This window comes from Otolemur garnettii, unplaced genomic scaffold, assembly GCF_000181295.1.
Source record: "Otolemur garnettii isolate 467f Iridium unplaced genomic scaffold, OtoGar3 scaffold00003, whole genome shotgun sequence".
Classification (NCBI taxonomy): domain Eukaryota; kingdom Metazoa; phylum Chordata; class Mammalia; order Primates; family Galagidae; genus Otolemur; species Otolemur garnettii.
The window spans coordinates 40,115,686-40,139,317 of record NW_003852398.1 but is presented as its reverse complement, the minus strand read 5'-3'; the positions used below and the strand labels follow the sequence as shown (position 1 = coordinate 40,139,317).

Here is a 23,632-nt window from a genome sequence, read left to right as displayed (position 1 = left end):
TTCCACTCACTTTTGCTTTCTTGCCCTGGGTTGAACTTTCTAGCTCAGCCAAGAATAGAACCAAGTCAAATGAGTTTGGGGAACTGGGACTCCCAACCTGCAACAGGGTCCCTAAGTGAGTCCCTGATGGGAATTAGCAGGATGCCAAATGACACTATGTCCTTTTCCCAGGACCAAGACCATAAGGGGGACAAGATGCTCCCTTTGGAACGAAAGCCCCTCCACACAGCAAGGCCCTGTGTCGCAGAGAGCAGGGGACTCCAGCTAGAGGCCAGCCTGGGTGCAGAGTAGGCAACAGAGAGGAAGTTTGAAGTAGAGTGGCCCATATCTCTGCCTTCACCTGCCCCAGGTGGACGTGTAAGGAGCTGGACCCCTGGGGAGCTGTGGCTGTAGCTGAATGTTAGACAAGACACTGGGCCCCTGAGGCATTTGCTCTGGGCACAAGTCACTGAGGCGGACTTGGTTGGAGAAGGGAGGGCTAAAGGAATTAATTTTACTGGGTGACCCTTGCATCTTTGGGCTTGGGATGTGCTGCGCCTTTAAGGTCCACTGGGGGCGTGATGTCAGCGGGCCGAAGGCACTTAGGTGAGCTGCAGCCCGCGGCTGGTGACTTGGAGACTGGGTTGGAGTAGGACCTGCAGCGCGCTCGGAGTCTCCAACTTTCTACCTCTCCCGCGCTCTAGCCCGCGGGCCATGCCCCGCAGACACTGAGTGGGCACTGCCCCAGGTCGGCTGGGGAAGGGCAAGGCTGCGCGCGGCACCGGCCATGGGCAGCTTCCAGTTGGAAGACTTTGCTGCCGGCTGGATCGGAGGTGAGTGTGCTTACCGGGAACCCCCGACCCGAGACCAAGCGCTGCGGGAGCGGAGTTTGCACGTGATGCTCCCGGTAAGGCAGCTCTGCGCACTGTGGGCTCTCAGCACGCGGCTCGGCGTGCGCACCGGGTTGTCTCGGGTGGTCTTGGAATTCCTCGTCTACTGCGGAGCTGAAAAACGCTAAGAGCTTCTCAGCCATTCACCCTGTGCTTCCGATGTGCCTCAAAATCAGGACCCGCGGAACTTGATCTGGTAATGATTAAACAGCTGGTCAAAGCACACAGCCAATGGAGCCTCCCGAAGTGCACACACCCTTCGGTGTCCTGGAGCGCACCTGAATTTGGGAACGTGGCTGGGGAACTCGTGTGTGAGGGTGGCGCTTGACAGCTGGCCTCAGGATGCAGGGTGGTGGGGAGCCCAGCTCCGGGATTGGGCGGCCCTAGGGTAGTGGGTGCAGGGTCTGGAGAAAGCCGATGGAGCGCCCCGAGAAGGGAGCAGCGCTCAGGCTGCAGGTGCCTGTTGACAGCTGGGAAGAACCCCTCAGGTCTCCTGGCAGCGGTCAATCATCACCTTCCTCCAAGACGCCTCCTCCCAGCACTGGTGGCCCTTCGCCACCGCTCCCAGGCACCCTCTCCGTGGGCCTGGATGGGGTGCTTGGGCAGAGGTTGCATTCATTTCCTCTCTTCTGCATCCTTCTTTCCAAAAGGCCTTTCCCTCCTCTCTCAGCTATGTGTGAGGACGTTTAAGGGACTTTGCTAATTGTAAAAAAAGAAATATCTTTCTTTTGACCCATCTAAGGAGGACAGATGCAGCCCCTCCCCAAAGAAAAAAGATAGGATGAAAAGAGCAGCAAACTGAATACATCCCGGTCATGCCCCTCACCTGGCAGGAGGCCACCTCTCTGTCCCCACCTGCTTCACACCTTCCTGAGCAGAGGTGGCTCCTTTTACAGTAGCCAATTCTGTTGGCAAAGGCACCTTTGGGTTGGGTTGAGACCTGTCTCTCTCAGGGGACTGCAGCCTGAGGCTGGCTGGGCATATCCAGGTCCTCTTCTACCATTTGGAAGGTGAGAACCTTCTGTGGGCTGCCCCTCAAGTCACCAAACGTGCTTTAGTAAGGCTGCAAATGGGATAGTTTGAGAAATGCTCTGGAGGGTGGGTCTGAGTCAGAATAGCTCTAAGCCTGTGATCAGATAGAGATCCCCCCGTCCTCCAAGGTGATGACTCGTGGACCCTCCCCAACTCATAACTCACAACTCACATAGTGTAGGGAATTATCCTTTATTCTGATATTCTGAGATTATTCTTGCTTAGTTGAATATCAATGTGCCTTTTTTTTTTTCTGTCATGAAATGATGCTAAGTGTAGTAACACTGAATACTTACTAGGTTCCAACTCCTGCTTAAATGCTATATATATTCTTTTAAAACAACTTTATTGAAGTTGATTTTACATATCATAAAATGCACTAATTTCAGTGTACAACTCAATGACTTTTAATGACTTTATTGAGTGGTGCAACCATCGCCACAAATTAACTTTAGAACATTTTTATCCCCTAATAAGACATGCCCATTGACAGTTGAGCCCTCTCTCCTTGCCTCTCCCTGAACAACCACTCCTTTCCATACATTTGTCTTTCCTGGATATTATATATATAAGCTGAGTCCTGCAACATGTGGTCTCTTCTGTCTGTTTGTGCATATTTCTCTGATTATTATAGCAACTCCAGTGAGGTAGCTACTGTTTCATTCCCACTTTACAGATGAGAAAATTAAGATACAGAGCAATTCACTGACCTGCCTAAGGCCGCATATCTGGCACTGGGGCTCCAATCCAGGCCACCCGGCACCAGGGGCTGCATCTCAACTCCTCTTCTTGTTTATACTTGTGTTCTTTCCCAACTCCCTTCCCTGACAAAATTTTTCCTATTTCCATCCTCCACATCTAGTTAGAGATTGTACTGGCCTGTGAAGTCCTAAGGTCTGGAAACCACTGACCTGAAAATCCCTTTTTTTTTTTTTTTTTAATTTCACATTCCTGCTTTCAGATGGGCGGGCAAATGGCTGAGCAGGGAGGTGTTGACCAAGGCTGGATCTGAGGCTGCGGCTCTGGCTGGGGACCAGAGCTCCTTCCTCCCCTGCTGGGAGGGGCTCCTGTGGGGGGCGGGGGGAGCTCCCTTAGGCCTGTGGAAGGCTCAGCTTCTGTGGCCCATCACTTCTGCCTCTGCCCCGTTCAGGGCACAGGACGTTCTGGACTCAGAGAACCGACGTTCTGAGATTAACTGGTCTCTCTAATATCTAAGTCTAGGACTCCTTTCCTGCCTTACCTGGTTAAATCACTTCTGCCAGCAGCCACATGGCCTTCTTCATCAGTGTGCTGGGGCATTTGTCTTTAAAGAACAGCTCCTGTTTCAATCTCACTCACCGGCTTCTACAGCAAGAGCATCTTAATCTAAGTGGCCCTCTAAACTGTACAGGCCTTGCGAGGATGTGTGTGGATAGATATTTTTCTGTGAAAAGTTACAACATACTCATCACCTCTCCAAAGGGGTCTTCTTTTTTAAAAATTCTATAGTGCTGGCACTCCTTTTGGAGCATCCTAGAAGTTCAGGCCCTCTGCGAGGCACTTCACCTTCATCACTTGGTCTCCCTCTCACAGTGGAACCCTGCTATCTATCATCTCTCCCACTCTACACCTGCTGACAGTGAGGCCCAGGGAAGTTAGGGAGCCTCCAGGCCCTCCACCCCCTCCTGGGTTTTCTCTTCACACATGCCCCACCTCCCCTTTTGAGTTGAAATTCACATGATTCAACTTAACCACTTTAAAGTGTACAATTCAGTGGCATTTAGTACATCCACGGTGTTGTGCAAACCTCACCTCCACTCAGTTCCCAAACATTTTCCTCATCACCCAGGAAGATCCTGCTCGCAGTAAATAGTCACTCCCACTTCCCCCTTCTCCCAGCCCTGGTGCCCTTAACTGCTTTCTGTCTTTGTGGATTTACCTCTGTCCGGTAATTTGTTAAGGTAGAATTACCTGCAGGGGCAGGACATTCACAAAAACAACATCACTGCCGAGGAATGAGGGTCGAGCTTATCATGCTGCCTTTTGTGTCTGGTCTTTTTTTTTTAGCATAATATTTTTTGAGGTTCATCCATGTTGCTTCATCAATAATTTGTTTTTCTCTCAGAACAAAATCCTTTGTATGGAGATATTGCGTTTTGTTTATCCCCGCATGAGTTGATGGACATTTGGGTTGTTTCCACCTTTGGGTTATATCTGTGTACATGAACTTGTCAGAATGTCTGTCTTCAACTCTTGGATATATACCTAGGAGGGGAATGACAGGGTCCTGTTTAACTTTTTCTAGGAACTGACAGACTGCTTTCCACAGCGACTGCACTGCTTTACATTTTCACCGGCCATGTACAAGAATTCCAACTTCTCTACATCGTGCCTAAACTTTTCTTCTTTTTTTAAAATAATACTCATGCTAGTGGGTGCGAAGAAGGCTTTCGTTGTGGTTTTGATGTGCATTTCCCTAAAGACTAATGAATGGTGCTGGGCATGCTTACTTGCTTGTTGGCCATTTGTACATCTCCTCCACAAACCTGTCTGTTTAAGTTCTTTGGCCATTAAGTTTTCTTATAGTTGTTAAGAGTTTTCTTTCTTTTAAAGAATAAATTCTGGATACTAGACCCGATCAAATACATGAGTTGCACGTATTTTCTCCCTTTCTATAGGAGATAGTTGTCTTCACTTCCTTAATAGTGTCCCTCGATGCTCAGAAGTTTTCAGTTTTTATGAGTCCAATTTATCTATTCTGTCTTTTGTTACTTGTGTGTTTGGTGTTATATCTAAGAGCTTGTTGCAAATCCCAGCCCATTTAAAAATTTTTCCTGTGTTTTATTTTAAGAGTTTCACTGTTTCAGCTTTTTCATTTAGGTCTTTGAGCTGCTTTGAGTAAATTCTGTGGGGGGGGGGGGTAAGGTAGGGATCTCACTCCTTTCCTTTGCCCAATACACAGTTGTCTCAGTCCCTTTACGCCTTTTGGGGGGGGGGAGGTGCTTGCCTTTTAAGGCAGAGCCCAGATTTTTCTCCATTTTTTTTTCTGTCTCTTCTTGGTGCCCGGAGCCAAAGCCCAATACACTGAGTCCCCCTCCAGTGACTAGTCATTGGCTGAGGGAGTGAATGCACGTGCCTGAGCCCTCTGTCCTGTCCATAGAGCCAGCTGGTACAAACTGGGAGTCCAAGGGCTGAGTGACCGGGTATTCTCTTTTGATCCATAGGTGCAGCCAGTGTCATCGTTGGCCACCCTCTGGACACAGTCAAGGTACAGTAGCCATGCTTCCCACCATCTCTTGGAAAGAGGCCTGGTTCCAGCCTGCCTCTGGGACTGTATCTGCTGTGTCTGACCCCAGAGAGCCTTCTGCCCAGGCTCTCTGCTGCCAGCTTAAGAGGTGGGGTACTTGGAGCAGCTCTACCCTCATTCCTTAGAAGTGATGTTGTTTTTGTGAATGTCCTGCCCCTGCATGCAGGTTCTTATGAGTTGGCTGGGGAGGGGCTAGGGCCCTGGCAGGTGTCCTCCTCAAGAGTCCTGCAGAACTGAGGAATCAGGAAAAGCTTTGAGTGTGAGGTGGTGTCTCAGCCCCAGATTAGGGCTGGTTTTCAGGGGAGCTGCGTGAAGAGCCACTGAGATGGGGGTCTTGGGCAGGGGTAACTCATGCACTAGGTTTCCGATAACAGCTAAGGATCAGAAACCAGGAAAGGCAGGACAGTACTCTGTCCTCAGAGGACTTAAATGCCAGGTTGGGCCTTAGGATATAGGTTGGAAATGGGAACTCATCATAGCTTGATGAAGCACATGGGAGCACTCTGGAGCCAGCAAGACTTCCTTGGCATTGTGACCACCCAACTTCCTTGTTCTGGGGATGTTTCTGAGAGAGGGGAAGGGGCTTGTCTCAGTTAAAACTGAGGAGTGAGATGCTACAAAGAAGCATTCTGTGACCCCTATCCCCACCCCTACCCCTGCCAAGGACTCCAGTGATGAGCAGGACTCAAAGCCATGCACGGGGCACATGGCCATAAATGGTGTCTCCTTGCCCTCGACTGACGTCCAGATCCTTTTCTAGAGCTCTGCCTGGATTGTGCACAAAAGGTGACCTCCAAGACCCTTCTCAATTTCTGGAGTCCAGAACAGAGGAACTTGCAAGTGGCTCCTGCAATTCCCTTTCTCTCTACCTCCCACCCTGTATGGTAACTGGGTTCCTCCTAGGTCAGGGCCCAGGCCTACTCTCTTCTTCAAGAGATCTTGTCTTAAATATTGGAAGAAATTCCCTTAAGTAGTAAAGGGGCTGTTCAGGGTCCCCAGAGGAGGCCACAACCTGAAGGGATGGTGGGCAGGGCCCAGTGCTGAGAGATGGGCACACACCGTGGTAAGAGAAGCAGACTTGGTCTAAGCCTCTGGGAAGCTATAATCTTCTATTTCACACAGGAGGAGAGTGAGGCACAGTGTTCAGGAACCTGCCCCAGACCTCAGATCTGGGTACTTCTGGGGCTCAAAGCCCCACAGTGAACTTGCACCTGGTCTGTCTGCCTCACTGGTCAGTGCCTTCTCTACATTTAGAGCCCTTGGAACACACAGGCCCAATAGTTGTTCCCTGAATGAAGGAAGTTTATTCCAGAGCAGCTTTTAAAAAAAGCATGATTTTGCAGCTGCCCTATCTGATCCGCTCTGGGGGATAACCCCCACCATGCTCTTAGCCACGGTGGATGGTCCTGAGCTGTGGGGTGGCTTCAGCTTTGGAAATCATTCTCCAGGCCACGCCTTGCCATGGCTGGCTGAGATCCTCAGATGTTTGTGCTGAAGCTGCCAAGGACTATGCCTCCTCCTCAGGCTGCCCAGGAGTCCAGAACAGAGGATCCTGGAAGAATGCAGAGTTGGGACACAGGAGGCCTGGTGTGTAGGGAAGGGTGCCAGGGCTGCTGCAGATGCCAAGGCTGGCACTATCCTGGTGAGCCTTGCCTGCCCAGACTCCCCAGCCCCTTTTCTGAGCATAAGAGCTGGTAAGAGCTGGAGTGCCAGGGCTCAGTTCTCAAGGGGCCCTTGCAGAGAGAGAGGGGGTTCTTAGGCCCTCACCAGGTAAATGCTTTGTGGCTATTTCCACAAGATGTGGAAACTTTAGAAAACATGTACAGCAAGGAAGTAGCTTGAGGCCTTGGATTTGCAAAAGGTGAAATCACACAGTCATTGTCAGCAGACACGTAGGAGCTCATCACTTATTGAACACCTACTCTGTACTACAGAAGGCTAGGTTATCTGATGTCAAAACTGGTCCTGATGGGTGAAGCCCCTCAGGTCCTTAGACTCCAGTGTGTAACAGACTTATCTGGGGGTCCCAGGTTCCACCTTCCTTAGAGACACTGGTTCAGGAAGTCAGGGTAGGGCTGCAAATAAATGAAAAACAAGCTTATCTTATAAAGGAATTCTGTGGCAGGGCTTCTGAGGGCCACAAGGGCTGGTCTAATCCCTATGTTTATTCCTAGGGCAAGGCGGCAAGGGGGCAAGGCCTTGGGCCTAGTGTCTGAGCAGAGGCAGCAATCAATCTTAGGCCCCCAGGAGAGTATGTTTGCTCCAGGGAGGGCCCAGACCTCTGCTGCCACCGGGAGCCTCCTGGGTAGAAGATAAAGAGTCTGGTTTGTCAGGAAGTGCCAAAATGCCAAGCACTCATTTGAGTGGCTGAGAGAAGGTGGTGGAGAGAAGCGAGCAGGGCTGGGCAAGAAGCCTCCTCGTTGTGCTATTGTCGGGGAGGGGGTTGGGGGGGTGCCAGTGGAGCCAGCCTGGCAACTGTGAGGGAGGGGCATCAGGCACTCAACTGTCCATGGTTCAGTATCCACCTGCCCTAATTTGACCTAGGGTCTGAGGATCCAGCAGTGAGAGAGGACAAATATTTTTAGGACAGTGGTACATAATAATTAGGGAACATAATTAATGAACAAACATTTATAGGAAGTAGCAGGTATTATGAGGACAATAGAACTAAGCACTGTGGTGAGGGACTCCCCTACAGCAGGGGCTGGAGGGGGAGGGTGTGCTCTCTGCAGGGTGGCAGCTAAGTTGAGACTCAAATGGCATCATGAGCCAGATACCCCGACCTGGGGTCAGAGCGCTTATGGCAGGAGGACGAGCTAGTGCAAAGGCCCAAGGGTGGAAATAGGTCTCCATCTATGTTCCCCATCTATGAAAACAAAGAAGGATGGTTTGTATGCAGTGAGAGTCATGAGGTGCACAGGGGTGTGATATAGGTGCTGGGAGAAGCCCAGGGAGAATGGGGCTGCTGGATGGGCCCGGGTCCTCACTGTCTGCCTCCTGCTGGCCATGAACACACACTACAGAGGGCTCTGCAGCTAGTTGGTGTCTGAAAGTCACTGCTGTTCAAAGGCAGGGCCCATGCTAGGCACTACCCAGGGCTGTCCAGAGCCAAGCCAGGCCAGGCTCTCAGACACCATCCTCACCTCTGTTGTAGCTGCGATGTCCACTGAGCTCTCTGCCCTCCACTGGAGGTGGCTAGTGTCTTGCCCAGGCTGGACTTCCTCAGCCCATGGCCTCTGACTCAGCCCTGTTTGGAGCACAACTTAGCACAGACAGAGCTGAGCACACCTCTGGGTGAGTGTCTGGTGCAGGAAACGCTGTCCTGGGCCTCAGCCAGCTCAGGATGTAGCCACGTATTTCTCCAGGGCTGGGGGTGGGGGACACTTGGAAGGCTTGGATATAGTCTTTAATGTCTCCTTGAAAGCGCAGATTATTCGTAGCATCTTCTATTCTCCCAAACTCACCTAACTCGTTCCTCATCAGCCCTCTCCAGGGCTCGAGGACAAACCCATCCAGTGTGATGGACTGAAGGGCATTGTGGCTGAGCCAGAAAGACAGGCTTTGGAACCACCACGCAGGCTCTGGGTCTGAATCCTGTTTTTGCCATTTCCTGTTTGCATGGCCTTTTATTAAACAGGGTACTAATCTCGGGCTCAGAGGGTAAATAAAAGATCAGAAAGTTGTTCCTGGTACCCAGCAGGCATTCAAAGTAGGTAACTACTATTTTATCTAAGTTACCATATAAATTAAAAATTAATTTTATTCCATATAAATTAATTTTATCTAAGTTACCACATCATGTGACAATGTCTAGTAGGATTTTAACCAAAGCTGGAGAATGTTTTTAAAATTCTCTGATTGAAATGGGATATATAATTTCTCTCTGGGGGCCATGGGGACACCTCAAGAGGCAACAGTCATTCTTCCAAGTGGCCTCCTCGGCTGTACACCTGGAGCTGCTCCTCACAGTCCCACCTCTGTCCTCCCAGAAAAGAAAAGGGTGACTGTGTCTCTAAGTCTGGTTGACTTGAAGGAGTTAGGACCATGCCGTTGTTGAATTAGGTAGGAGAGATTTCACTGTAAAAACTTGGGGGGATGTATTAGTTTCCTTGGGCCACTCTAATGGATTACTACCAAAATGAGTAGGTTAAAACAACTGGAATTTATTTCCTCACAGTTCGGAAAGCAGGAAATCCAATTCAAGGTGTTGGTTTTTTTCCGGGGTTCCGAGGGACCAGCCATCTCATGCCTGTCTCCCAGCCTCTGCCTGTGTCTCAGTGTGGCGTTCCCCCCTGCATCTCTCTGTGTAACTCGGCCCCTCCTTTTAATGACACTAGTCATTGCACTTAGAGAAATTTAGGGGAGCAGTGGTCCCTTCCTCTCTGTATAGGCAAGCCTAGCCCAGTGGCCTGAGAAAGGGGGTGCTCTTCCTTCTCCTAACTCTGTCCCGTGGGCCATTGGAGGGGATACTTCCAAGACATAAGGTTCAGCCTCTGTGCCTGAGACCCTCATGCTGGGCCATGGTCTGGCATAGCACATGGCCTGACTCAGGTCCAGCCTGGTGTGGTGCAGGGCTCTGTAGCATGCCGAAACATCTTTCTTCCTTCTGGCTGGCATTTTCTCTAGAGTCCCTGCCCCACTGAGAAAGGCCCAGGCAAGTATGAATAAGCTGAAATCCAGTCTTGGCCTCATCCTCTGTGCTCCTGTGACCCAGGACACAGCACTTAACCTGCCTGAGCCTCGATTTCATTGCCTATAAGGGGGGCACCTCCCTGGTGGAGCTGTCATAAGGCCTGCTCATGACAGAGGCACTGGAGGTAGAACAGTGAGTGAGATGACCCTGCCCTTATGGACAGATGGGTGAGGAGCAGGGGGGCAGATCAATGACTTGCCTGTGTTCCCAGGGCTTGCCTGTGGAATAAGCCAGCTATCAGGTCCTGGGCTGCTGACCATGTCAAAGCCTCTTCCCTCTATCCTTGGGTACCTGTTGCAGGTCTGGAAAGCACAGCTGGTGCATTTAGGAGGGTGTATTTGCCTCAAGGTGGCCAGAGTCTGGTCAGGGCTCACTGCCTGTAGACCACCTGGATGGGTATCAATAGGCAGGCTTTGGGGGTGTCTGCTTCCCCCTCATGAACATCCCAGTAGGGCTTCTTGCCTTGCTCTGGTGTGACCCCTGTCACTCCAGGCTGCCTCCTGACTGCCCAGTGCAACCTCAGGCATGCCTGTTGACCCAGGACAGCCAAAGCATGGCCTGATCTATCAGGTCAGGGGACTTGGGAGCAGGCCAGAGAGGGGTCTGACTCTCAGCATTGAGGCTCTAGCCATCTCACTCCCTGGGTGAGGTGGAAACCCCTCTGTCCATGGGTTTTTACCTCTGGGTTCCTGAGAGCTTCAGATGGAAACCATGAACTGGAGGAGCATGAGCTCATGGTGCCCCTGATATGAGGATCAGTGCTGGGCAAATGTTCTGTGCAGGGTCCTGATCTTCCACTGTGCACACAGGACCCAGGAAAGCGTGAGACCTGAGAAAACACTATAGACGAAGACAAGTGCGAAGTGGAATTAATTCTTCGCTAAATGTTTACAAAACAGAACCTTATGTTACATAGTTAAATGCAAATCAACTTTGAGGTAGATCGTGGCATGTACATTAAATACATAAGGTTATATGTAGTTTTGTGATGCTTAATATGATATGGGACAGGCTTACAAAGTAACAGAGTCCAAGATCTAAGCAAGTCTTAAAATGGCCTTGATTTGGCATAACCAGGAAGGGTGAGAAAGACAATAGCAGAGCCCATAATTCTCCAGGTCCAAAATGAGGGCTCTGGGCATCTGTGTTCAGAGTCAGCTCTCAAATACACGTAGTTTGTGGACCTTGGTAGAGCAGAGTCCCCGCTCTACCTAATTACTAAAGGCCCTGAGGCTGGCTGGGGAGACTGCTTCCTTCTTCCCTTCCTTTCATAGGTGTTCACTGAGCGCCTACTGTATGCCAAACACTGTGTACAGTTTGGAGAGCCCAACCTGCAGGACAGTCATACCTGGTCAATAGTTTGGGCTAGATTTTTCTTTGGTCTCCGCGGGACAGAGGTTGGTGGGAATATCATGGCTACAACCAGGCGATAGGCCTTGAGGGTGAGCTGAAGGGAGGTGGTCCAGGCTGGCAGGCCCTTGGGAGAACAGTGTGCAGGAGTGTGGCTGGCAGAATAAAGACCCCCAGGAGGTTCTGCCTCTCTGGAACCTGTGAATGTCACCATATAGGGCAAAAGGGATTTGTAGGTGTGATTAAACGGGGGCCCTTGAGATGGAGAGATGAATTATCTGGAAGGATCCTAAATGCAATCACAAGTGTCTGGGTGAGAGGGAGGCAGAGGAGATTTGGAGTTCCTCCCGCAGAAGAGAAAGAGGGCCTGTGACAGCAGAAGGGAGAGAAAGGCAATGTGACACGGGGGCCTCCAGACTCTGGAAGAGACAAGGAAACAGACTCTCCCCTAGAGCCTCCACAGGGAGAGTGGCCCTGCTGGCTCTTCAGTTTCAACTCACTGAGACCCCTTTCAGATTTCTGGTCCCTAGAACTGTGGGACAATAAATCTGTGTTGTTTTAAGCCACTAAGTTTGCGGTAATTTATTGCAGCAGCCACAGGAAACTGGTGCAAGGAGTCAGCTTTCTTCATCTGTAAAATGAGGATGGCATCCATGCCTTAGAGAATTTGTGGGGTTTGGTGACATAATTCTATAAGATGCCTAGTATGCAGTTGGTGCACACTAAATGCCAGCTCCTACTGTCATTGGGGAAGATTCTAGAGACTTGAGTTTTGCTGCTGGCCTCAGTGCTAGCCTCCCTGAATGCTCTGCATGGCTTTGAAATTATTCTGTGATCCAGGCTTTCCTCTTGGGTTTCTCTGATTGTGAGAGCAATACTGATGAGCAGGGTGATGCCACACACTGCCCCGTTTCTAGCAATACTAGATGGATATTTCTTAAATGCTTTTTCATGCTACTAGCTGCGGTCATTAGCTCACGGGAGGGGCAAGATAAAACTCTATAAGCTAAAAATAATAAAAGTAACACCTGCTTATTATAGGAAAGTTGGAAAATGCAGACAATTCCCAAGCAGAGAAACATCCCCTGAGGTTTTCAGTCCGAGACTGCTGTTGTTCTGGTGTGTGTTCTTCCAGGGCCTTCTCCATCGGTCTGCGGAGTTGAACTTGGGCTGTTTGTGGGAAGAGTTAGCCTGCTTCCCCGGTCTCAGCTCCTTGCTGCTGACTGGGTTCTGTGGGGACAGGGCCAGTATCACCTTTTAGGGGCTCTCATAGCTCCTTCCTCTCCAGCTGTGGCCTGCCGGGAATGCTGAGGCGTTTTGGTGGAGAATTATAGGCTGCACATTTTAAATGAAGTGGAACGGTCTGAGACCAGGGTGAAGGTGCTCTGGGTGCTTGGATGGGCTTACTCAGACCACTGTGCCTGTCAGCTGGTGTCCCCATCACTGTGCCTTCATCATCCCTCTCACAGCCAGGGTGAAGGGCCACTGTGCCAGTCTGCACTCAGCTCTGGGGCCAAGAGGAAAGTAAGACAGGAGACCTGCCTTAGTAAGGTAACACTGCATAATCAAATAGGATTTTCGCAACCTTTCAGCTCAGACTCAAAAGCAGTAGCTGAGGAAAGAGCCTTCCAGGGGAAGGCAAGGCCTGCGGGCAGGGAACAGTGGCTGCTCAGGGTCTGGGAACATGCTGCGGGGTGGACATGGAGGATATGGCAGGTGAGGCAATGGCACACAGGGGTGAGAGGCAGGCCGGGCTCCCCCTAGGGCCTCCTTGGTGCTGGTAAAGAGTGAGGAATATATTCTAAGTTTGCATGGAGGCCACTGGAGAACTTTAAACAGAAGTGCTCCCAGCTTCTCTGATGTTTGACAAAGATCAGTTTGACTGCTATGTAGAGAGAGGGCGGAAGTGTGAGAGAAGCAGGAGGCCACGACGTTGTCCCAGGGAGGGTGAAGGTGAGTGGCCTAGGGTGGTGCCTCTGGAAGTGGCGTGAGAAGAGCAGGCCCCCCAGAGGCATTTTGAAGGGCAGACAGCAGCCAGGGTAGAGCTATAGATGAAGCTCTACAAAGCTCTATAGACTTTTTGTCCTCAAGAGGCAAGGATCACACCTCCCCTGACAACCACCATTTTTGCACAACTAGCTGGCTCTGTCCTTCTCAGCAAAGTGGGCTTCTCGTGTGTGAGCAGGTCTGAGCGGGGCAGGAGTGGGAGGCAGACATGCAGAGGGCAGAGCGCCAGCCTGAGCAGGACTGAAACCCAGACCTCCTTCTTGCTGGGTCTCTCTGGTCAGGGCTTTCCCCTCCCTGGGCATCTTTTTGGGCATTGGGGATGTGAATGATCTCTGTGCCCTTCCCTCTCTCCACAGACTCGCCTGCAGGCTGGTGTCGGCTACAGGAGCACCCTCGGCTGTATCCGCACCGTGTACAGGCGGGAGAGTGTAAGTGCCGGGCCCCTGGGTGGGTGGAGTGGCATGGTGTCCACCATCCTCTGGGCCTCCCTGGGGCCTGGGGACCAGGACACAGCCCTGTACCAGCATGCCGGGCAGGGCCTCGTATTCTCATCTCATACCACACCTCAGATATTTCACAGCACCTAATCTTATCCCTGCCACCTTGTGCAACGTTGTTGGGGGGAGGGGACCTGGTTCCGTGTACACTCTGGAGAAATCCTGAGGAATTTAGAACCATGGTGTGGAAACTTTTTGCAAAAACACAGTGACCTGCCAGTTTTTCAGAGAGGAATGAGTGGCAGGGAAACCGCGTGCCTTCACCTGGCGGGGTGGAGCCAGGTTCTTCCCAGGCCAGACGTCAGAGCTCATTTGCACCCAGGCCGCTGGGGACCACACAGCCCAGGCTCTTTCTTTTAAAGGGGAAATCTGAATAATGTTTTGTAGGTGATGCATCAGGAATGTGCTTGAGAATGAGCACGTGCTTAGGAAGACTTTCTACAGCCCCTCTTTGGGCAATTTAGAATAAATTTTAAAATTTAAATGGAATGACCAGAATTAAAGAAATGGTCAGGGGGCACCGCAGCAGCTTTTCCTTGAGTCACTGGAAATTGTGACTGTTGCCTCCACTAGGCTCCATCCTAACAAGTGCCCCTGGTCTCGGAAGCCTCCTGCCAGCCCCTAGCAGGCCTTATGCAGGGGTGTTGTTTTGCCTCCCTTGATCAGCTGCTTTAAATCAGTGTGAGCACCACAAATCTGGTGTTCCCAGGTTTGCTGCGCAATTCCACAGTCCCCTGAAAGCAGCTGTTGATTCTCCTTTGGCACATGTCCAGGGCCTGGGTGTTGATGGGGACTGCGGGCAGTTTCCCTGAGACACAGCTGCTCATGGCTAAGCAGCATCCCAGGTTATCTGAGGGACCTTGTTATGGTGGAAGAGCGTGAAGCAGGGTGTGTGTACACGTGCGTGTGTGTATGCATTCATGTGTGTGTGTGGCATCCTGCCTCTAGCAACAAGGGTCCGCACAGTCAGGACGGTGGATTTGGGCACTAGAGTCCGCACAATGGCTGTTTACCACTTTTTCATCTTTGGCACACTGTGTTGCCCTAACAACTTCTCCAAAGGACTGTGGAATTTTCCAGTTTTTCTTGGAGCAAATGTAGTGTTCATGGAGGATGCAATATAGACAGGAATTCAACCCCAACCCACAGCACCTTCTCCTCAGCCTCCTGCATCCTGTGTGCACCAAGTCCCTCCCTGTGTCCGGGGGCTCCCTGTCCAGAAGCTCTGTCAGGGGACACCCACTCTCCTGGGCACTAATGTATAGCCTGGCCCAGGCTCCCCTTCTTAATCCCCACCATAGGCTTAGTGGACTCTCTCATAACTGTCTGTCAGTTTGTCTGTGCCATGCCCCGCCCTGCCCCACCCTGCCCTGCCCCGCCCTGCCCTGCCCCAGACTACAGACTCAGTGGGGCTTTTTCGCATGTGTCTCCCAGGGCCAGGCACATGGCATGTGCTCTAGGGAATGCATTTGTCTGAGTGGCAAATGAAGAGGCAGCTTGTGATGCTTGGAAAGTCAATGCCCCTCAGGGCACCTCAGGCTGCCCCCCGGCCACAGCCACTCTAGCAGCCAGTGCAGGTTCCAGGCCAGGACCCCATCATGCAGGAAACAGAGCGTCACACAGAAGCCGGGTCCTCACCAGGGCAGGAATGCCAGCCCAGCGGTGCAGCAGCCACCCCCGGACCTCTCCTGTCACAGCAATGTCCTTTTCTCCTCTCTTCACTGACGCACGGGCTCATTTGTCCTTGGTGTCTCCCCCACCAGCCCGCAGAGTCAGGAGGGCAGGTGTCCTGCACGGGAGCGAGGGCAGCCTCTAGGCAAGCAGAGCCCCAGAGGAAGCCCTGGGCCCTCACGCCTCTTCTACTGGGCTTCGCCATAGGTGCTTGGCTTCTTCAAGGGAATGTCCTTTCCCCTGGCCAGCATTGCTGTCTACAACTCGGTGGTGTTTGGGGTCTTCAGTAACACGCAGAGGTTCCTCAGCCAGCACCGCTGTGGGGAGCCCGAGGCCAGCCCTCCCCGAACGCTGCCAGACCTGCTCCTGGCCAGCATGGTGGCTGGCGTGGTCTCCGTGGGGCTGGGTGGACCCGTGGACCTCATCAAGATCCGACTGCAGATGCAGACACAGCCCTTTCAGGCAGGTAAGAGGCTGGTAGGGCAGCCTGGTGTCTGGGGACCTGTGACCCTTTCCTGGTTTGCCAGACCTGGGAAGTACTTAACATCTTTATTATGGAGCAGGGTATCCTGTTGTCACATAACAGCCTGTAATGACAATTACGCCTGGGAGATGTTGCATGTCTGGTTCCAGACTATCATGAATTTTGTGGTATTCCAGTGCATGTAAAAGTCACGTTTACACTGTACTGTGGTCTGTTAAGTGTGCAATAGCATTATGTCTAAAGAAACAACGTTCATACCTTCATCAAAAAGACTTGATTGCTAAAGAATGCTAATGATCACCTAAGCCTTCAGCAGGTAGTAATCTTTTTTGCTGGTACAGGGTCTTACCTTGGTACTGATGGCTGCTGACAGATTGGGGTGGTAGGTGATGAAAGTTGGGGTGACTGTGGCAATGTCTTAGAATAAGACAATAACGAAGTTAGGCACGTTTACTGACTGTTCCTTTCACAAAGGAGTTCTCTGTAGCATGAGATGCCCTATGATGGCATTTTACCCACAGTGGAACTCCTTTCAGAATTGGAATCGATTGTCTCAAACCCTGACACTGCTTTGTCAACTAAGTTTATGAAATATTCAAATCATCATGACTCCTCATCCACTGAAGTTTTATTGTGAGATCTCAGCAATTCAGTCACGCCTCAGGCTCCAATTCTAATTATACTCTTCTAATTACACTGACTTCTTCCACCAAAGTATTGAAACCTTCAAAGTACTCCACGAGGGTTGGAATCAATTTTTTCCAAACTCTGTTAATGTTGATATTTGGACCTCCCCCATAAAGCGTGAATGTTTTTAACAACATCTAGAATGGTGAATTTATTCCAGAAAGCTTTTAATTTACCTTGTTCAGATCCGTCACTGGAATCATTATTTATGGCAGCTGTAGCCTTATGAAATGTTTTCCTTGAGTAATACAACTTGAAAGTCAAAACAGCTCCCTGATCCATGGGTTGCAGGATGGATTTTGTATTAACAGGCACGAAAACATTAATCTCCTTGTATTTATCAGAGCTCTTGGGTAACCGAGTACATTGTCCATGAGCAGTAATATTTTGAAAGAAATCTTTTTTCTGAGCACAGAGTCTCAACAGTGGACTTAAAATATTCTATAAGCCCTTCTATAAACAGATGTGCTGTCATCCAGGGTTTGTGTTCCTTTTCTAGAGCACAGGCAGAGTAGATTCAGCATTACTCTCAAGGGCCACGGGACTTTCAGAATGAGCACTGGCTTCAATTTAAATCACCTGCTATCTTAGCCCCTAACAAGAGAGTCAGCCTGTCCTCGGAAGCTTTGAGGTCAGACATGACTTCTCCTTCCTAGCTGTGAAAATCCTGGAAGGCATCCGCTTCCAGGATGAGACTGTTTTACACACACTGAAAATCTGTTGTTGAGTGTAGCCACCTTCACCTGTTATCTCAGCTGGATCTTCTTGATAACTTGCTGCAGCTGCTCCATCAGCACCTGCTGCTTCACCTTGAACTTTGCTGTTATGGAGAGGGCTTTGTTCCTTAAACCTCATGAACCAACCTCTGTTAGCTTCTAGCTTTTCTTCTGTAGCTTCCCCACCTCTCTCAGCCTTCATAGAACTGAAAAGAGTCAGGGCCTTGCTATGATTAGGCTTCAAAGAAATGTTGCAGCAAAAATGTTTGATTTTATATTTAGAACAGACTTTCTCTGTATCAGGATTATGGCGGTTTCACTTTATCATTTCTGTGTTCATGGAAGTAGCACTTTTAATTTCCTTCAATAACAGTTTCTTTGCAGTCACAGCTTGGCTACCTGTTTTGCACAAGAGGCCAGAGCCTGGCTTTGGGTCTGGCTCAGCTTCTGAAGTGCCTTCCTCACTGTTTAATCATTTCTAGCTTTTGATTTAAAGTGAGAAACATGTGACTCTTCCTTTCACTTCAGTACTTAGAAGCCATTGTAGGGTTACTCATTGGCTTGATTTCAATATTGTTGTGGCTTAGAGGATAGGGAGGCCCAAGGAGAGGAAAAAAGATGGGGGAATGGAGCAGTCAGCACACACAGTATTTGTCCATTAAGTTCGCTGCTTTATACGGGTGTTGTTTGTGACATCTCTAAACAATTAAACAGTAACATCAAAGATCACTGATCACATCACCAAACAGACAAAATGACAATGAAAAAGCCTGAGATATTGAGAGGGTCCCCAACAGGTGACAGAGACAGACACAAAAGGGAATACATGACGTTGGAAAAATGGTGCTGAGATAGTTGCTTGATGCAGGGTTGGTTGGAAGTCTTCAATTTGTAAAAAGAATGCATTATTTGAGAATGCAATAAAGTAAAGTGCCACAAAATGAGGCAGGCTTGTATTCCTATTTTGTCTGCAGTAGTAACAACCGTCACTTAGGGAAGTGCTGCGTGCCAGGCACCTGCTAAGCGTTCTGCATGTTCTTTGAGTCCCTCTTCATAGCAGTTCTGGGAAGCAGGTGCTGTTATTATCTTCATTTTACAGATAAGAAAACTGAGGTTCCCACTGGTTAAGATACTTAACTCAATGTCGTACACTTAGGGACTGCTGAGCGAGAACTAGTTGTGTAACGTTCAGTATCCAACGCAAGATGAAAATACAGGGAGGGGCCCTCGGTCAAAACTCATGACACATTTTGCAATGGCCACAGCTGAGCATGAAGCCAAGTGTGGGCCCTTGTGACTGCACAGGCCTCATGCCTATGAAGCCATCCCCAGCTGACTGAGTTTTATCCCAGAGCCCAGCGCCCTGCCCTGGCCTGTCCCTGGGCCCTCCCTTAGCGTCACATCTTGGTTCAGGGAGCCGCTTCCGCACCACTGCTGCAGCTCTCATTCCCCCACTCTGGGAAAGTTTTCGCATCTTTCCTGGGAGGGGGAGCGGCTGTTCTGCAGGAGAGTGCAAAGAACGGAAAAACACTTGCTTTGTGTAGCAGAGAAGGAGGGACAAGCTGGGGCTCGGGTCATAGAAGACAGTGCCTGGACTCTTAGCTGGCTCCACCCTCATTTCCATCTCCTCAGGCAAGTTACTGCCCCTCCTGTGCCTCAGGCTCCCTATGTGTGTCACGGAAGGGCTGGATCCACGGGCCCTTCCTGCTCCCTTAGACATCTGATCAGGCAGGTGGTGTCCAGGCTGATTCTCCCTAGTAACCCCTCTGCCTATGGAGGTGGGGTCTCTACCATGTGTCACACCCAGAGCCCGAGCAGCTCACTTCAGGAGCGTCTCAGCCCAGCACCCCAGCATAGAAAGTGTCCAGGACAGGGTCTGCAATCCTCTGAGCCCAGTGCTGATGTTCCCCCCAGGGGGCCAAGGATGTATGGCACATAGCCCCAGGCCCACAGTCACTTCACATGGGGATGTGCAGGACAGAACAGGACCAGCAGGGAGATGGAGGCTGGCAGATCCTCACTCACATACTAACTCACATCTCAGCGCAGTTAATTCTGATAAAAGGGCTCGGCCTCTGAGAAATGTGTGAAACCAGCTGATCTCGTCCCATCCCAGAGGCACAAACAAAAATGAAGAGAATCAAAGGCATCATGAGCGGGCACAGAGCCCAGGTTGGCTGTTTCCTCTATTGCGACTACTTCAGGAAAGCTTGCCCTGGTGTTGGGCACAGAGGAAATCTCTCTGTAAGTCTTAAAACTCTTTGGGGTCCAGATGTTAGAAGAGTCTCAGCAGTGAGGGTCCTTGGCTTATGGCAGCAGCCCCACCTCCATCCCCACCTGGGCACCTTACAGGTAGGTATACATGGCTAAGATGGGGGCTTCAGCCAACTGGGAAGCCAGGCTGTCTCAAAGCCTGGGACATTTGGAAGCAAATTAATTGATGCATTTTCTTGACACCATTTGGTTTTATCCTCTGTTATGGCCTCCTGCACCCTGCCTTACTCTCTAGAGAATGCTAGAATGATGTCAGGACAGGGCATGGGTGATAGGGAGTCCTGAGGCATCTTTCCTGGGAGAGGAAGATGAGACCAGAGAAAGGGTGAGAGGCAGTCAGGGAGTGGCTGGACTCAAGTGTGGGCCCCAAAGTAGGGTTTACAGCTCTTGGCTAATGTTAGGGAGCTGAGCAGCCACCAGTAGCAGCTACTGGTGTTGTTAAGTGCCCACTGTGGGCCAGGTGCTGCTCATGTGAAGTGCTGTACACCCATTGCCTCAGTTAATATCCACCACGACAGTATGAGATAGGTATGATTGGCACCTCTGATCATTTATCTGACAAGCCCACTGTATGCCAGGACCTCTCAGATCTCCCATCCAGGAAGCCTTGTCCTTAGGCCCTGTCTCCATGTGAATCCATCCAGCAGTGAGAACACAGGGACCCTCCCTGCCCGTCCAACATGGGAGGCATGGGTGCATCTTGGAAAGATTCTCTGATCCTACTCCAGTATGGCAACCCCTCATGGCCCCAGGTTGTCCATGTCCATTCATCTGTGGTGCCAGAAGGAAACCAGTTCTCTTAAATAAACCCCTTGGGGCAGCAACAGAAAATGAACACGTGTTTGTTCTGTCCTTCCCCATGTGCCAGGAAGCTGACCTTTTGGGAGCATGAAGAAGGCCCTTGGAGGCTATGGAAGGCTCTGCCAGGCAAGCATTTCTCAACTCTGCAAAGCTGAGTCATTAGCATCCAGGCCCAGGGTCTTAGGTCATGGTGCAGAGGCAAAGATGTTTTAGCTGAGGGAGTGAAGGCAGGGTAGAGACCAGGATTGGTGGACCCACCTCAATAGCATCCCACACACTGCGTGATCTGGGTTAAGTCAGAACAGTCGCAGCAGTGAGGGCTGAAAGCCGGTGTTTACTGAACCCTTCTTGTGTACCAGCCACTGTGCTAAGAACTTGTCACGCTTTTAATCTTCATAACAACCTAATTCCTAGGCATTTTCAGAGGGGAGCCTGAGACTCAGAGGTCCCATAACCTGAGGTCACTCCCCCAGGGGGAGGAGAGCAGAGACATGGGTCTAGGAGGTCTGACTCAGAGCCCACTGAAAGCAGTTTCTGCCTTTGCCTGGGTTTTATGGAAGCAGAGGCAACAACAACTTCACTAACACCTGGGCCTGTGCACAAAATCATCATTCACCAAATAGCTTCACACGTGAGGGGGGCTGCAGGCTAGGAGCATGTCTCCAAAAGGACACCGGCCAAGTAATGGGCATGGCTCCTGGGTTCCCAGGGGTGGGTCTAAGGCACATGTCCCCACTCTGCGGGGCTACTCTTAGCCTCCAGTTGCTCGGGGAAAGATCTTAGGTGACTGAGGTGCTGTGCAGGACCCACTAGTGGGGAAGAGGTGGGGAGCCAGACCAAGGGCCAGCAGGCAGTATTTTCTGCCAAGAATCTCTCCAGAAAATAAGAGGGAATGTGTGTGTGTGTGTTAACGTCTTCCTCAGGGACCCTCCACCGTCTAGGACAGAGGTAGGAAACTTAGAAACCCATTGGGAGAGGAAGCTAACATAAGAGAGCAGAGGTGCCTGAGAAATGAGTTCTCTCCCACTTTTCTTTCTTTATTTTTTTTAGTTGTTATACTATATTTTTTATTTGTACTCTTCCACTTTTCTTAAGACTACAGTCCTCCTAGCCCATGTTTCCTTTTTCCTCTTTTGATTGAAACATGAACTTAGAATATATTTTACCTTCTGCTTCACTCTGCTATTAGAAACATAGCAGTACAAGCACAACATTCCGCGTCAGTGCCTGGGAGGTGTCTGGCAGGCAGTTGGGACTGTGGCAGTCTGGGTCTACATCCTGTCCAAGGAGGTGGCCACAACCCTGTTTCAGCTGACTGTAGCCATGTGGCCTGATGGCTTTGCATTCTCTGATTTCTTTTTTTTTTTTTTTTTTTGAGAGACAGAGTCTCACTCTATCGCCCTGGGTAGAGTGCCCTGGCATTAATACTGCTCACAGCAACCTCCCACTCCTGGGCTTAGGCAATTCTCCTGCCTCAACCTCCCAAGTAGCTGGGACCACAGGCACCCACCACAATGCCCAGCTATTTTTTTTGTTGCAGTTTGGCCGGGGTTGGGTTTGAACCCACCACCCTCAGTATATGGGGCCGGCGCCCTACCCACTGAGCCACAGGTGCCGCCTGCGTTCTCTGATTTTTAAGAGAAGACAGAGGACTAGATTTTTCTATGAGGTATTTCAGTTGGAGATGATTAGATAACTCAATTAAAAACAGACAGAGCACCATGCAACCCACAACTGTGTGAAATAGAGAAAATGGGGCTGGGGTCAGGGTTGGCTATGGTCTGTGCTCTGGGTCAGGCCCAATCTGTGTGGCAACTCTGCTGCCATAGGCATTTCTAGGCAGTTTGGGGCAGGGCAGCATTGCCCCTGGCTTGTGATTTTACTCCATCATTGCTAATCTGCTTCCAGGGTGATGCCAGGTGATGGGAGAGATAGCGCCCACCTACTGAAGCCAGGTGCCAGAAGCCCCCAGCTTTTCTCATTTGGGGCATGTGACAGGTGGACCGGAGGCCAGTGAGTCCCTCCTGGTTGTGTATTAGTGGTTGAAAATGTGCAAACTACAAAACATTGTAAGTAGAGGGAGCAAATATACATCTACCCAAATATAAGAGAGTACTGTTTCCATTTCTGTCTACATGTACGTACAGGCACAGATTAAAGATTTTCGGAGGTTGTGATCATGCCTTATGGATAATTTCGTATCTGATTTTTAACTCAACATCACAACAGAAATATTTTCCATGTCATTAAAATAGCATATAAAATTATTTTAAATAGATGGGAATATTTTAAATGATGTGTAATATTCCATCAAATACACAGATGCAGACACACACACATAATATGCAGGGGTCCTCAAACTTTTTAAAGGGGGCCAGTGCACTGTTGTTGGAGGGCCGGACTGCAGGCCCCAGGAAAAGTCGACTGCTAAGCAGAATAGGCAGCGGTGGCAAAAACACCCGGCGGGCTGGATAAATGTCCTAGGCAGGCCACATGTGGCCCGCGGGCTGTGGTTTGAGGATGCTTGATTGAGAGGATCGATATAGTATAGAGTTCAGCTTCCAGAATTAGACCAACTGCTTTTAATTCTACCTCTACCAAAGCAGAGAAACCAGCCCGCTCACCCAGTCACCAAGCCTCAGTTCACCCACCTGCAAATCAGGCATGGCATTAACAGCGACTTCATTGCTGGGATGGTATGGGGTGTCCGTGAAAACCTAGTGCAATGTCTGGTGTATTGAAGACATGAAGTACGTGTTAGCTGTACTACAGCAAATACGTTACTTAGTGATCTTCGTACTTGTGAACACTTAGGTTGTTTACAGTTTTTCACATCTTAAATAGTGATGTGATCAGCCTTTCACATTTAGGCTTAAGTGTGCAGAGTCTTTGATTCTTGAGAAGGTCAAAGGGTCATAGCTATTTTTAACATTCTTTGTACATATTGCAAATTGTTATCCAGAAGGGCTCTATTGAATACAGCAGCCATTGCTGCAATGTAAAGGGAATTTCCATTTGGGGCTCACACCATTGCACAATAACCAGCAGTCATCCTGCCACTTAAACTCTTCCAGCTTCATAAGGGTGGCTCCTGGGCACCCTGCCCCTTGGTGAGCAGGGGGAAATGTCCTGGGTTCAGGTGGTTGTGCCTTTTACAGTAATGTGGCTGTAAAGAAGCCCTCCTTTTAAAAATTATTAGCCCTGGCTTGGTGCCTGTGGCTCAAGCAGCTAAGGCGCCAGCCACATAAACCTAAGGTGGCGGGTT

At 50.1% G+C, this 23,632-nt stretch overlaps 1 protein-coding gene across 3 annotated transcripts in view; it reads left to right on the top strand.

The window, feature by feature from the left end:
• The first annotated feature begins 589 nt into the window (after window positions 1-589).
• Window positions 590-23,632, top strand: part of SLC25A48 (solute carrier family 25 member 48) — a 40,204-nt gene continuing 17,161 nt past the window's right edge. For all 3 annotated transcript variants that reach the window (XM_003782174.3, XM_012809145.1, XM_023516104.1), the window contains exons 1-4: window positions 590-812; window positions 5,105-5,148; window positions 13,594-13,665; window positions 15,613-15,871. In XM_003782174.3, the coding sequence (XP_003782222.1) occupies window positions 767-812; window positions 5,105-5,148; window positions 13,594-13,665; window positions 15,613-15,871 (421 nt within the window). In that variant the 5' untranslated portion in view covers window positions 590-766. The remainder of the gene's footprint in view (window positions 813-5,104; window positions 5,149-13,593; window positions 13,666-15,612; window positions 15,872-23,632) is intronic.